Source organism: Astatotilapia calliptera, chromosome 6 (assembly GCF_900246225.1).
Source record: "Astatotilapia calliptera chromosome 6, fAstCal1.2, whole genome shotgun sequence".
Lineage (NCBI taxonomy): Eukaryota > Metazoa > Chordata > Actinopteri > Cichliformes > Cichlidae > Astatotilapia > Astatotilapia calliptera.
In genome coordinates, this window is record NC_039307.1 from 14214072 (window position 1) to 14230263 (window position 16192).

General features: G+C 39.7%; 1 protein-coding gene and 1 long non-coding RNA gene across 2 annotated transcripts; one reads left to right on the forward strand and one right to left on the reverse strand.

Moving 5' to 3' along the window:
• Positions 1–508: 508 nt before the first annotated feature.
• On the reverse strand, positions 509–10261 carry LOC113023412 (CD209 antigen-like protein C). Its single transcript, XM_026169410.1, has 8 exons — positions 10209–10261; positions 7728–7768; positions 3944–4000; positions 3697–3786; positions 3210–3272; positions 2942–3084; positions 2741–2841; positions 509–1317 (listed from the first exon to the last, which is right to left on the reverse strand). Exons 1-8 carry the CDS (start codon positions 10259–10261, stop codon positions 1170–1172), a joined length of 696 nt encoding a protein of 231 aa, XP_026025195.1. The 3' UTR covers positions 509–1169.
• A 208-nt stretch (positions 10262–10469) lies between these two features.
• Positions 10470–13441, forward strand: LOC113023957 (uncharacterized). The gene is made up of 3 exons (XR_003272614.1): positions 10470–10642; positions 12815–12916; positions 12998–13441. It is a non-coding gene; the product is annotated as an uncharacterized LOC113023957 (long non-coding RNA).
• The last annotated feature ends 2751 nt before the right edge of the window (positions 13442–16192 follow it).

The following is a 16192-nucleotide window of genomic DNA, read 5'->3' on the forward strand; positions in this document are numbered from 1 at the left end:
GATGAGTATCATCTGTACATCTGTCCTGTTTTGAAAGTGTACATCTCACATGCAAAAATATGTTGCAATACTTCTCTTTTTCCGGTGTGAGTGATACATAGTTAATATGATCAATAGAGGCTTTTTAGCATGATTTTATCCATCTGGCTGTAACCAGATGGCCACCATTACAACAAGTCAGTTTGTGAAATTTTGTCCATCCTAGATATTCCAGGATTAACTGCTCTGATTAACTACTCCAGTTTGCATGTCAAAGTGTCCTTGAGCAAGATATGGAACATGCTTTCATGTGTGTTAAATAGAAACTGGTTCGACAGAAAAAGAGCTGTATGAATGTGTGTGTGTGTGAACAAAAAGCCTTGACTGCTCAAGTAGGATAGATACAAAGTTACAAAGTGGCTGCTGACGCGCATACTTTGTAAAAGTCACCAATGCTCTTGTATATGTTGTTATTCTTGGCTTTTTCTTTTGCATCAGAAATGAGAAACATTAATATAAGGAAGTTCACTTTAATGCACAGTTTTCCTTCACACACTCAAATTAAGTTAAGCTACATGCAGATAGAGAGAAAAATATGTTTCAATATCTTAATGCTCACAAATCAAGGATGTTTGTTTTTGTACAGAGACTTTTGTCTTGTTGTATTTACAGTAATATGATCTCAGGGCTTAGCGTTGTTATGTGAAAGATGGCTTAGTAGCATTTATAGCTTCTGTTATGGAACAGAAACAAAGAAGTGTTCTTTAATAGCCTACAACAGCATACCCTGATTAAACAAAATGTTAAAACCAGAAAACTGAGTTTATTCAAACAACAAAGTGAGAACTTCGGCACTTTAAATGTAATATAAAAGAAAATCTCATCTATTATATTGGTATTCTCTCAACATTTGAATTATTTTAAAAATTGCATCAGCTAGTGGAACTCTATGTATGTGTTAGTAAGTATACAATAATAACAGGAACTTAATGTTTAACAGCAATTTATAAATAGGGTTTCATCTACATGCTCTGCAGACTTCCCTTTAGAGGTCTCCCTAAGGAATTTAAAAGCAGATATAAAAGACTCACAAATTATCAATTCAAAGGATTTTCCACAACCTAGCAAGCCAGCAGTCGAGACAAACATGTTAACATCTGTATGTGATGGAACAATTTTCCTGCTACTGATCACTGTTCCACCTTTTTTTCACAGATCCAAAAGTTTTCATCTCTGCAGTTTGCGTCATTCCAGCAGTTTTCTTCGTCATTGGCTGCCATCTCGCCACAGTCTTCGTCTCCAAGGCTGTTGGGCTCCCCGGTTCGCCAGTATCTGAAACTAAAGAAAGTTGCCTTTCAGCCAAGTTGCTGAAATGAAGATTTGCATTTCAGCAACTTATAAACAAAGGAGAAAGTCTTCAAATTAGCTCTGACTTTAAGTCCTACACACACGGTATCCTAACCCTAATCCTAATCCTAAAGCACATTGATGCACCTGCTGTTGTGATTTGGTGGTATATAAATAAAATTGAATAAAATTGAATAAAGTAATAAGCAGATAGTGATAAAAACAAAGTGTGTGCGTATTACAAAACCCAAGTTACACAAAATGAGATACCACTGCACATTAAGAGATATTTAGTCACAGATATCCACCCACTGAATAGTGAGTACTTATCCTATAGCTTACAGAGGTGTAAAAAAGTGTTTACCCCCTGCCTGGTTTCCTGTTTTGCATTTTTGTCCAACCTACATGTTACACCTGAGAAACAAAGTCACTGACAGCTATCTGTCTGGAAAGGTTTACAAAGGCTTTGAGACTCTTGCAAACCACAGTGAGAGCCATTATCCACAAACAGGGATGAAATTACTTTTTCACACAGGGCCGTGTAGGTTTGGCATTCTTCCCCCCTTAATAAACACCCTCATTTAGAAACTGTATTCTGTGTTTACTTGTGTTATCATTGTCTAAAATTTAAATTTGTTTGATGATCTAAAACATTTTAGTGTGACATCTTATATAGATCAAGGCGAGAGTAACCCAAACTTAAAGTTTTCATTAAGATAACTGTCACATCGATGTAATTCTATATGAAGCAATGCCCAAACATAACTCAGTTTAAAAACAAATATAAAAGAGATTATGTGGACAAAGCACACAGCTTTAGAGGCGTGTTAATGACGGGGTGTTTGGCAAATGTAAAAATGTTTTGGTTTTTGAACTTTAATTCTTTTATGTGAGTATTTTATATGAGTGTAGACTTCTATGCAGTTAAACGTGTATATTGTGGGATAATAAGCCAAACTGTGAATTCTGATTTGCAAATTATGGAATTTTAAATAAGGAGGTGGGAACAAATAAATGCAAACTTCTTCCTACTTCTTTTTGAGCATAAACATTGTGTGGATATTGAAATATTCATGACAACTTTACGTCTTCGTTTTTTATGTCTACAAAGTTTTTATGTGTTTTTTTTATAGTTGTTATTTTAGTTATATTTACATGTGAAACTAAAATATATTCTGTTCTGTTCTATTCTATTCTAATAGAAGAATATTTTGATATCATACCAATTTTGAACTATAATACATTTACTTCAAATATATTTACACAACACACAGTGAGGATGAATAAAGTGCTGCTGCTGATGGATGGAGGATTTTATTATGAGTGATTACTACTGCTTTGTGGAGTTTTATTGAGATTAGGATTGATTTATAAATTATCAGTATTTATTATTAAAAATTAAAAATGTATGGACCTGCTGTTCAGCAAACTCCCGTCCACCCACTTCCACGTCCCCTCTTCCTCTGTGTCACTCAGTCCGATCCACGTGTTACGCCTGAACAGCCTTATGAAGTTCTTGTTCCCAGTAAAAGAATCAAGAAAATAAATCTTAGCAATCTTGCAGTTCTTAAAACTTTGTTTCAACTCTTGCAGATTTCAGAATTACAGTCTGTACCTGTTCCTCTGTGCTGCTGATAATCACCAGGTCTGCACCTCTTTGCAAACAGTCCTCTCTGCTGTCACTCCAGGACTTTTTAATATGAGAAATGTAATAAAAATCACCCCTGAAGTATACCCATCCTTGTTCTGTATTGAGATCTGTTCAAAATGTAAACATAAAAAGATAAAAGAAAACGGTTTCATCTACTTCACTAATGATAATACTATTAGTAAAATGGGCTAATATTTAAGATTTGACTCTTAATTTCCAGCATCATACTTGCCGAAAATATTCAGCTTCCTCCTCAGTGACTCTTCTTCTTTAGTCTCATTTTTAGTGGCCTGGTCTGATGTGAAATAAAACATTATGTTAAAGGATGCATTTAGATATATTTAGTTTATTCAGTTATTCCACAGATGGATGGAGGCCAAGACAGTTTGTAGTGAAGAAATTATACAGTGATGTGATAGTATGTGTTAGAGGGCCACGTTTCTTTATTAAAGGAGTGGACAGACAGCTGTAAGTGTTTTGTAATTATTTTATAAATTATTCCAGTCTTATATAATAATATGAGGTTTTGGCCTCATTAAGTAAACTGCTGACAAAGTAATTAGACTGTGATGTTATAATAGAGTGCTGTAAAAATAAACTTGAATTAAGTGGAGTTAGTTGCAGTTTTTCCGATGGTAATGGTAATTATTTCTAACTTCTGTTCGTACACTATTCAAATGATGAATTTTACATTACAGATAAAATGTAAGTGAACTCACGAAGAGCCAGTCGCAGGGAAATGCTGAGAATAACTTGAAGAATAAACAGAAGTCCAAAGCTCAGAACAACTAGTCTGCAGAGTTTTCTTTCTGTGTGCAGAAATCAAATAGACAAACACAAAATCATCTTTATTAAACAGCAAAAAGACTCAAATGTCTAAAAAGTATTTTCATATTACTGCTAGCAGATGAAAAGAAACTCCACACAGTTGGTTGGATCTGTTTGTTTTTGAACAAAACCCTTCACCTGTTTCTGACACTGCCCACGATGGTGGACGATGGTGGAGCGCGTACTTACACCGAGCTGAAATGAAACAAATAAACAATCTTTAAGATACTTACTTCTTGCTGATGTATCAGGTACATTTTCATAGTCCATCTCAGGCTGTTCTTTATTTTATCAGGATAAAATTAAGGAATGTACTCATATAATGATATTTTGAACTCATCCACAAACTGATTTCTCTTTTTCCTGTTTCCCTTTTTTAACACTGAAAAAACAACCTCCTGTTCCTCAAAATACTGACCCTTTTGCTACATATTTGCCCCTGCTTACTTACCACCACAGAAACCAATGAACCCTCTGATTCAGTAACTATTAGATCTGCTTTTCGCAATAACATAAAGTAGTACATCTCTGTAGGACTTTATCAGTCTTTCACATCATTGTGGAGGATCTTTGGCCCACTTTTCTTTACACTGTGGCTTCAGTTCCTTAAGGTTTGTGGGCATTAATTTCAGCACAGCTCTGTAAAGTTTCTACCACAGCATTTTTTTCCGGTTGAGGTCTAGACCTTGAGTGGGGTGTTGCAACACCATAATTTTTCTTTTTCAGCAATTCTGTTGCAGATTTTCTGCTGAGCTCTGCATCCATGTCCTTTACATGACCCAGCTTTAGAATAGAATGCCTTTTATTGCCACTATACACATGTACAATAAGATACAGGGCATCTCATACTCAATGCAGACATGTGGGAAAAGGTGGGTGACTATTTACATATGAACAGTATTCAAAAATAAATAAATAAAATGTACAATTATACAAATTGGGGGGAAAAATAAATAAAGACATAACCTTATACATTTACAGTGTGGGACATTGCATGTAAATTAAGTATTGCACAGTGGTGATGGTAGATGTGTATTCTGTGTATAGAGGAAAGTCCTTGGATTGGGGGGTGAAACTGTGTTGTCAGTGCATGTGTGAGTTCAGGGTGGTTATGGCGTTTGGGAAGAAACTATTTTTGCATCTGTCCGTCTTTGTGCTGATGCACCTGTAGCTCTTCCCTGAGGGAAGCAGGTTGAACAGGTCAAAACCAGGGTGGGAACTGTCTTTGACAACATTTGCTGCTCTGCGGAGGCACCGGGAAGAATAAATGTCCATCAGGGAGGGGAGAGGGCAGCCGATGATCTTCTGTGCTGCCTTGAGTACTCTCTGAAACCTCACTCTATTCAGCTTAGTGCAGCTGCCGTACCATACTGTGATGCAGTATGTCAGCAGGCTCTCAATGGATGAGCAGTAGAAGATCAGCAGAAGTGCAGCTGCTGCTGGGCCTTGACCACCGCTGTTATGCTGTCTGTCCAGGAGATGTCAGTGGAGATAAGGACATGGAGAAACCGGAAGGTGTGGACCCTCTCCACACAGTCACCGTTGATGAATAGGGGGCTATGTCAGTGCTGTGCCTCTTGAAGTTGACAATGTTCTCTTTGGTTTTCTTGGTGTTCAGTGCCAGGTTGTTCTCTGAACACCATGCTGCCAACTTTAAGACTTCCTCTCTGTCTCCCTTTTTCTCTCCCCTTGACATGAGTTCGACTACTGAGGTGTCATCAGCAAACTTGATGATGAGGTTGTTGTTGTTGTGGGCCAAACTGCAGTCGTAGGTGTAGAGGCAATACAGGAGGGGGCTCAGCACACTGTCCTATCGGGAGCCGGTCCTCAGCCTGTGAATGGAGACTATAGTCTATAGTCTATAAGGTGTACAAACCTGCATAGAGTTCATATTCATATATAAGATATGACATACACATACAAGCATCCAATCACACTTCCATACAAAGGTTGCTGAGTTCCACAATGATCCAGGATTATTAAAACAAAAGGAAAATGTTTAAACAACATAGCCACCTCAAAAAAAATTTTCGGCATATTTAATTTTTATAAACAAATTGCCAATAAATCTGATCAAATGGAATGACAATTTTGTGCTATACAATATAAAGTTCTTTTAAAGAAAACTGAAATCCAGTCCTTTTCATGTGATATACAGTTTATTAGTAAAATGGCTGATTCAGAACGGCTTTGCCAAATTTATCTGAGGTTACAGTGCTAACCACAGCAAGAAGTTTACTTAATGAGTAACACATCAAAGTACTCTGCCTGCCACATTGTTGTCTTGGCAACAAAATATTGTTACAATTGTTATTATTTAGTAGGTAGTAGTACGCTAATACTGTCTTACAGAGAAATAAAGTTCAGTCGGATATTTGCTGACTGTTACTTTTACATAGTCAGAAGTTTTCTTTTTACACACTTGAGCAGTTTTCACTGTTGCAGTAATTTATTAATACACAGCAAAGTATCTGATTTGTCCTTCTTTGTAAAAGAAATTTCACAGTGCTGCTAACTCTTGTTGGTTGCTGTGAAGGGAGATGTTCACAAAAACAGGAAACATGTGGCAAAGCAACATATTTCCTGTTATTAGTTGTGCATTAATAAAGGTTTAAGTCCATGTGTGTTTGAACTTGCATGCATAATGATAAGCCGTTTTCCCTGTGGCTTAAAATACTAGTGCGACAGCCAATTACAGATCCACAATCTTTTCACAGATCCATATGTTTTTTCCATTTGTTTTCATCTTTAACGATCTTCATTTTTCCAAAGTCTTCATCTGGGCCATTGTAGCTGTTGAGCTCTCCATTGTGCCATCTGAAACTAAAGAATCAGCTTTGAACAAGAAATCAGAGATGCATATCAACAACTTGTGAACAAACAGGAACGAGGTCCTCAAATTAGCTGTAGCTTGAAGTTCAACCTGCATCAGTAAAACAGTAACCACTAAATAAATCAAATAACGATAAAATATTGAATAAATATGATATGATTAAATATGAATAATGATAATGATTAACTGTTTAAATCTTAGATATTGTCCGATACACTGAACTCAAGTCTCTGTATACCTGCAGATGCTGCAACATATCACGAAACATTCAATCACAGAATACAATTCACTGAAGGTTGAGTAATTACTTACTATGATAAAAACATATTTATTGATTTGTGAATGCATTTCAGCTACACTCATCTTTAAACTGTTTATACAACATGACCAACATTACTTATGCAAAATGCAACTACTTTGTGGAACAGTTTTATGACTGGTCATGATTGGTCAATATTGACACATTATTAGTGATTATAACTTTAAATTATAAAGAGAATTTATGAACCTTCTGTTCAGTAAAGTCCCGTTCACCCACTTCCAGGTCCCCTCTTCTTCTGAGTCAGTCAGTCTGATCCATGTGAACTCTCTGAATTGTTTAATGAAGTTCTCTCAGTGACAGGGGAAAAATATGAGAAAAGCACCACCAAGGCTAGAGACGGAGCAATACTGGAAGAACAAAGTAGCACAGAGGGAGGTTAGCCAACTGTCAGAGCTGCAGAAAGGTGGGACAAAGAAGGTGCCTGAGAAGTACAGCAAGCTGTCCATACCTGAGGCCTTGAAAACTGCCAAGCAATGGCTCACAGCCCTTGCCAGCCGCTTAAAGAGGTACACCAGAGAGATTGAAGGCAGGAGAATAATCCAGCTGTTCTCTACAGAATCAGCCAAGGTGTACTCTCAGTGGCAGGAGAACAACATGAGAACAGCACTACCAAGGCTGGAGATGGAGCAATACTGGAAGAGCATATGGGAGAAGGGCACAACCCATAATGGCAATGCTCAGTGGCTATTGGAGGGCTGAGGGCAGACCACAGCAACCTCTCTGAACAGGGTCCAGTAACCATCACAATCTATCCAGCACATCCTCACCTCTGCTGATGGTCCGGGGAAGTCTGTTCAGCCGTCGTCTGCTGAGTCATCCCCCGCGACTTCTACATCATCACCATTCGCATCACTGCCTGCAGCGTCGCTGCCGTCAGGTTCCGCAGCCGTCCCGCTGCCTTCATCCACGCCTGGTCCAGCCTCCGTGTCTTCATCCACGCCTGGTCCAGCCTCGTCTGGTCCTGCCTCGTCTGGTCCTGCGGTTGCCACACCGCCGTCAGGGCCAGCTCAACCCGTTCCGCCTCGCCTCTGCCGGTGTTCCAGATCTACTGGCGTTTAGATCAACTGGCGTTGGTCGAACAGATGTGTGGCAGTCTTGCGTTTCAGTAGCTGCTACCGACAAACCAGCAAAAAAAAAGCCAAATGTGTCATCTGTGACACTTGTGAGGTTGTCTCAAACACACTCCGTCAGTCTTGATGCTGTTGAACAACAAAATGTTTAAAAATGTGGCGAGTTTACCTGGTGATATCCTCATGCGCGACGCGATCGCGAAAACAGCAAACAAGTAACACCACGCCGATGTTGTTCACAGGACAGCAAGAGTAAACGATCGGGAGACTCTTGTCGTCGTTATCGTTCCCCTCGCACGGTTTATTTCTCCGAATTCAGCGTTTTTGCTTCACAACTACAGCGTGCTGTTTACTTTGTGCACTAACATGGAGTCGAGTCAACCAGCGCCACCTCTGGCCAAGTGCCACAGCCTACAGCCAGATCAACCTGTGACACATCTGCACCACGTTTGAATTCGTGTCATGCACATTTGTACCTTTCAATTGTGTCTGTTTGTGCGTCATGCAAATAAACCTTTGGAAAGAATGAAATGATATCATGTATTTATTATCAGCCTACATTTGTACAAAATTCCAAATTATATACACAAAGTCATAGAAATCACCACTCCAATTGGTCATCATGATTTTAATATTCTCTTTTTCCATAACAATGAAATACGCCTTGGACAAATATGACACATCAATATTTCATTAGTGTTGTCACATCACATCCTGTAAGCATCGTCTGTCTGTGTCTTTTCCCTGAAAATGAATATTTCCAGCCAATATAGGCAATCCATCAACATGGCTGGAGTTATATACAGTCTGTATAAGTGTGGTTAATCTAATGAAGATTTGTAAGGAGACGGCAGTTACTGTGAATTCACAGCAGTTACACAGTGATTAGTAATAAACAGCCAGTGAGAGTGAGTGGATATGACTGTTCCCACCACTAACACATGACCATAGCCCACTACTAGATTAACTTGTGACACATCTGCACCTGCTGCTATGATCACATTGAGTAGAGGCTGAGTGGCTGCACTTACCCCTGGTACATCCAAATCTGCCCACAAACATGTTGACAGATGCAATGCCAGCAATGTGGATTGTCAACACTAAAAACAATCAGTAAGCAAAGACAACAGGGATCACTTTTTTCTGTTTATTTAGCACCCACAACATTTGTAGTCGCCTTCTGCACAGGGGAAGTCCACACACACCGTGTGGTACCACTTTCCACAGAAGGTGCAATCTGCAAGATTGAATGAGGTTGTCAGGGTCATTGTCTGACTGTTTATTACTAATCACTGTGTAACTGCTGTACATTCACAGTAACTGCCATCTCCTTATAAATGTTTATTAGATTGACCACACTTATGCAGACTGTATATCACAACCAACTCTAACATGTTTGTTTGCAGAGGGAAGACACAGGCAGACTACGCTAACGACATGTGATGTTACAACACTGGTGAAATATTAGTGTGTTCACGACATTTTTCGTATGGGCAAAAGTATTGATATCAGGATGGTGATTCTTATGTGTATGTCATTTGGCATTTTGTACAAATGTAGGCTGATAATAAATACATGATATCATTTCATTCATTTCAAAGGTTTGTTTGCATGACGCACAAACAGACACAATTGAAAGGTACAAATGTGCATGACACGAATTCAAACGTGGTGCAGATGTGTCACAGGTTGATCTGGCTGTAGGCTGTGGCACTTGGCCAGAGGTGGCGCTGGTTGACTCGACTCCATGTTAGTGCACAAAGTAAACAGCACGCTGTAGTTGTGAAGCAAAAACGCTGAATTCGGAGAAATAAACCGTGCGAGGGGAACGATAACGACGACAAGAGTCTCCCGATCGTTTACTCTTGCTGTCCTGTGGACAACATCGGCGTGGTGTTACTTGTTTGCTGTTTTCGCGATCGCGTCGCGCATGAGGATATCACCAGGTAAACTCGCCACATTTTTAAACATTTTGTTGTTCGACAGCATCAAGACTGACGGAGTGTGTTTGAGACAACCTCACAAGTGTCACAGATGACACATTTGGCGTTTTTTTGCTGGTTTGTCGGTAGCAGCTCCTGAAACGCAAGACTGACACACATCTGTTCGACCAACGCCAGTTGATCTAAACGCCAGTAGATCTGGAACACCGGCCGTCTTCCGGGCCTCTAAGTTGGCATCATGGCCTTCGGGGACGGCCTCCAGAAAGCGTTCGTGGTCGCCGCTGGCATCGCGGCCGAACTCCGGACCTGCTCAGTGGCCGCCACTACCTTCCAAGTGGTTGGCCTCCTGATTGGTTTTGCCTCCGCCGCCGTTTCCGTGTGCACGGTCGGCCTCCAGAACTGTTTGCCCGTCGCCGCCGTTGCCGTGTGCACGGTCGGCCTCCAGAACTGTTTGCCTGTCCCCGCCGTTGCCGTGTGCACGGTCGGCCTCCAGAACTGTTTGCCCGTCGCCGCCGTTGCCGTGTGCACGGTCGGCCCCCTGAACTTTTCATGGACTCTTGTTGAGCTCTAGTTTGGTTTTGTTTTTGATCTGTTTTCCTGTGTTCTTGGACTGTTTTCTTGTGTGATTGGACTCTTGTGCTCCTTTTTGTTTCGGACCTACACCCTCAGGTAAAGAACACAAACATATCTATAGATATTACAATGTACATGTTGCTGAGGTTTTGTGCATAAACCAAACTAAAAATAGAACAGAGAATTTCATACAAATTGTCTCAAGAAAACAAAAGACCAATTTCAGGGAACGTAATCTGGAGTCTGGTTTACTGTAGAGTTACTGTGGTTTTGAAATCCTTTTTGGCTGTTAATTTTGATTGAGACATACATTTTTGTTTAATCCTGGTCTGCTGTTAGCTGATTTTCCAGAATGTGTGGGGTTTTTTTTTCAGTTTAGTTTTTATTGTTTAATAATGTTTGTATTAGTTTCAATGTTGGTTTAATTTTACGCCATTGCTGGCATTTGCCTGACTGGAAGGAGTTTAGAAGAGAAATAATAATGCAATCAAATACTTTGTGACTAACAGCATTTGTGTCACTGACAACAAAACAAATTATCAGATGTTGATGATGCATCATTCCAGCTGTTGTAAGAGTTGTAAGTATCTATCTGTCCACAGTTGTCTTTTTTCTCATCATTTAGCTCACCATTTTTCCAGTAGCTGAAAAAGAGGTAATATTATAAGAGTTAAACTCAACAGTTCAGTCAGTATTTATACTTTCATTACCAAGATATTAATCAAATTAAGCTAGTTAATGTACATGACATAACAAGACTTTCTGAACAAGAGAGGAATTTAATTTTCCTTTCAACCTTGTTGTCATTCGAATCTCACATACCACTGTCATTTCCTGCTCGAAAAAGACATGACCAAAATGAACGGAGTATTTCTCTACAATTACAAACCCCATCTAAACAATCTTGGTATCAAAATAAAGCTAATACTTCTGAGATTTCATTGGATAAATATTACAGCAGATGTTACTGTGTCAAAGTTACTGAGGCTGGAACACAGAAAAAGTAGATTTTTTTCCTCGCCTAATTTTTTAAAACCAACCAACCAGAATTTGCAAGGCCGAACCCCACGTGGACACAGGGTGTGATCTACTCACGTGTCTGTAACTGGGCCTAAATTGGCAATTGTTGGCAGAAGTGGCTCTGATGCACAGGGCCATGCAGAGACGTCTGAAAGTGCAAAAGTAGCCTATGTTTTACGTGATGGGGTGCAATGTTGCAGTTAAGGGGTTACTGCTGCTCCTGCTGCTAATAGTGCCGAAGGGCACTGATAGTGTGTTGATCTGAGACTGTAGACATTAAAAAGTCTATAGGCGAGATAGTAGCTGATTAAACAAGTGTTATGTGTCGAGGCTACCGCTGTGTGCAGGCAGGATGTGGACTCAAATGCAGGATTGAGAAACAGGAAGTTATCTGAAAGCACAGCTTTATTTGCTGGAACATCCTTTGTCAGAAGTAAACTTTACCAAAACAAACCAATAATCTCAAACTGGAACTAACTAATCTTAGGAAACTAAATCTAGGAAGCATAGACTAGGAGAGCAGGACTGGGAAGTAGAAGTTCTCCTGAACACGGAGCAGGAGACACAGCATGGAGAAGGTGTAGACGGGCCACGGGCGACCGTGACTCAAGAGTTGGGAGTTCGCCTTGTAATCGGAAGGTTGCCGGTTCGAGCCTCGGCTCGGACAGTCTCGGTCGTTGTGTCCTTGGGCAAGACACTTCCTTCACCTACCGCCTACTGGTGTTGGCCAGAAGGGCCGATGGCGCGATATGGCAGCCTCGCTTCTGTCAGTCTACAACTGTAGCTTGCCTCCACCAGTGTGTGAATGGGTGGATGACTGGGTGTGTAAAGCGCTTTGGGGTCCCTAGGCGGGACTAGTAAAAGCGCTATACAAATACAGGCCATTTACCATTCATGACAGTAACGACGAGACAACGATCAGTTACATTTTATACCTTTTTCAGAGTACTGTATATATACTGCCACAAGTTTTCATCATGGTGCTCATCCATAATCCTTCCCTTATTCCCAGTGCTATAATCTCTAGTGCTATAATTTGCAAGCTCCTTTGACTACGATCACCTGGATGACTGAGAACCTTCACAGACATAGTGCTATAATAATAAAGTAATGAGAACCTGTTAAGCCCCAACACCCCCGTTACCCCAGTGGATGCTTACAGCGGGAAAAACCCTAACCCCAAAGCCTCCAAATTGGTGTTATAATAAAATGTTTAGACATATAACAAATACTGACTTCTATCTTCAGGTGCTGAATTTGTAAAGAAGAGTTCCTGCAGAGCTGCTGTGATTCTTCTGGGTCTGCTGTGTGTTTTCCTCCTGATTGGACTCATAAATGTGGTTTGTCTTTGTGAGTACAAAAGAAATGTAATTAGCATGCTAAAATCCTCAAAGGTGATGCATTTATTTCATGATGATGTGTCCACCACAGCCACCCAAAGCAAATCTCATTGGGAAATGGAGAAAGCGGTGCTACACCAGCCTGTTGACAATGTGACCGGCGAGAGAAAGCATTTAGAGAACATTTTCAACAACTTGACAACCAAACAAGACCAATTACAGGCCAGTCACAACAATCTGGTTAAAGAGAGAGACCAGCTCCAGAAAAGATTGGAAGACATGACCACAAACAGAGATGACCTTCAGAGAAAGCTTCAGTGTAATTATATCTTAATGCTTGATGGCCGATTTATCTCTAACAGCATTTTTGGCTCTGTAACATTTTAACAAATTTAGCTTTTTAAAAAGCATGGTGAGGCAAGAATCCTGGGTTTGTGTGGAGTGTGTGGAGTTTGCATCATGTTCTCTCTATGTTTGCAGGGTTTATGCTCTCTCTCTCTCTTTCTGTGTGTGTGTGTGTGTGTGTGTGTGTGTGTGTGTGTGTGTGTGTGTATATATATATATATATATATATATATATATATATATGCACTTATGTGTACATATATGTGCAGTATATATTTACGGTGGCCCCTAGAGACAAAGCACGTACAAACTCCAAAACACTTGCAAAATCCAAAATCCAAAAATCCTCTGTTTTAGTCTTTGTTCTACACACATTTGTATTAGGTTTGCACACACACACCTGTTCCTCTCGGTTCTTAATAATCATCAGGTCTGAACCTTTTTGAAGACAGTCTTGTCTGCTTTCTTGCAAGGATTTCTGCTCTGAAGAAACTTGGTACAAACTATCACTGAAGGCCACCCAATTTTCTCTGCAATCTGTTTAAGAAAAACAGAATAATGGATTGGATTTATATAGCGCTTTTCAAGGCACCCAAAGCGCTTTACAATTCCATTATCCATTATTCATTCACTCTCAGATTCACAGACTGCTGGAGGCAAGCTACAGTTTAATAGAATAAGAATAATAATTTGTGCTTGCTTTGTGATAGGTAGCATACATAAAATAAGTAACGAGCCTTTAAAGGCGGCTCATAACTGGGAGAAGAAATCAGTGGTACAAATTCAAAGCACTTCAATTAATATATACGATGGCCCCTAGAGACAAAACACGTACAAACTCCAAAACACTTGCAAACTCCAAAACACATGCAAACTCCAAAACACTTGCAAACTCCAAAACACATGCAAACTCCAAAACACATGCAAACTCCAAAACACTTGCAAACTCCAAAACACTTGCAAACTCCAAAACACTTGCAAACTCCAAAACACTTGCAAAATCCAAAACACTTGCAAACTCCAAAACACTTGCAAGCTCCAAAACACATGCAAAATCCAAAACACTTGCAAAATCCAAAACACTTGCAAAATCCAAAACACTTGCAAATTCCAGAACACAATGGAAGTGCTCCAGGACGCTGGGCAGTGTTGAGCTCGATTTGCAAAATAAACGGCAAGTGTGTCTGTATGGGATGGTGTAGTCTCCGTCGCGCTTCCCAGGTTGCCTAGCAACCATGATACTAACCGCTGGATTGTGTCATACAACTTTGTTTGACAGAAATGAAGGAGAACATATTTTGTTCATTTGTTTGTTTGTTTCTACAAGAGCTTTGTGTGATTTGATAAGTATCTGAGGCTGAGACCACAGGACAGTAAAACATGATTTTTGGGCTTCATTTCTGTACTGAACAGTCATTTAAGATTAGTTAGTAAATAACAATTAGCTAATGTTGTTCATGAGACTAAAGTCATATCACTTTGGTAATGTAAATATAATATGGCCAATATTATAGTTATTATATTAATCATTATTGGCTATTACAGCAGTGAACATGAACTCTGTGTCAAATACTGAGCCTCAGTACAGATTCAAGTTGCAGTTATTTATATGTCTTATCACCTTAAATCTTCACTCAAAGACAAGTATCTTTGACAGTGCATATATAGGTGTATCATATATAAGAGACAAATGTTGTTCCTTCAGTATGTTGGCATTACTAAATTTGGCTCATTGCTTACATATATTTATAAAAAGAAAATTTACGAGCTGTGATAACTGTTTCTGATAAAATGAAGAGTAGACTGATATATGAAATATTCCTTTATTGGGTGAGAAAATCAGACCATGTCATAACTGCTGTAGCTGTAAGTCATACAGAATAGATATCAGAGCCTTAAACAGGCTGACTTCTGCTAAATGGGTCAAACTGGGCAGAAAGTATACAAACACATAACATCCTTATAGAATGTGATGTAACACTATAGATCAACTTGCCTCAGAATATATAAAGCATATAAACAATTACAGCAATATGATGCAACAAACACAGCAGTGCTACTGATCCAAAATACTCAAAGCTTCATAGAACTGGAACAAACATTTATTTTTAGCTCCATTCTGCTGCTGATACATACTTTAGGTTTCTGAATATTAAACTTGTTGCTGCCTTTCATAGTGTGTAACTTGAAGGCCCTGAGTACTTTCTCCCACACTGAAAACACTGGAATGATCAAATTATTTGAACATTACCTAATAAGACTGATTCAGGACAGACAATTAGTTATGTTAAACTTTCCTAGCAGTCCTTCAAAAACAGGGAACAGTCTGTCTATTCTTTCCATCTGTCAGCTGCTGCTGGCTCTTCCTCTTCCACACACTGCTGAGTTTGTCCTGGTGGATCATCAGGGGTGCAAAGCCTCACAGATGATGTGCAGCAGTGGGTCCCTCAGTCTGTCCTCACTCTGGACACTTGCAGTTGTCACACATGGAAATCAAATGTGTGATAAGCTGCAGGATTCAAACACAAGTGTGACTTATAAATGAATGTTCATACTTTTATTACACAATCAGAGAGAAAGAAAAAGAGAGAGAGTGCAGGACAGACAGACAGATGACAGTCTCAGGTGTATACACTGCTACAAAACAGCACAAAAGAAGGATTGTGTTATTACGAAACAAGAAGAGTTCCCAGATGGTACAGTGGATACATGTGTGACTCCTGTGATTAAAGCATCTTTCTTTCAGCTTAACGAGTGAACCGTCAGCTCGTTCAAACACACGTTAAAGTCCGTTTGGCTCGACACCACCGAACAGAGGCAGCAATATAACATAGCTAACATTAACAGTGCAGTGAATCCTGCTTGTGCCGTGATATTCAGGACTGCAAACCAAGCAGCATCACTGACTTTCAGCTTGTTGTGTTTGTGGATATATGACTGA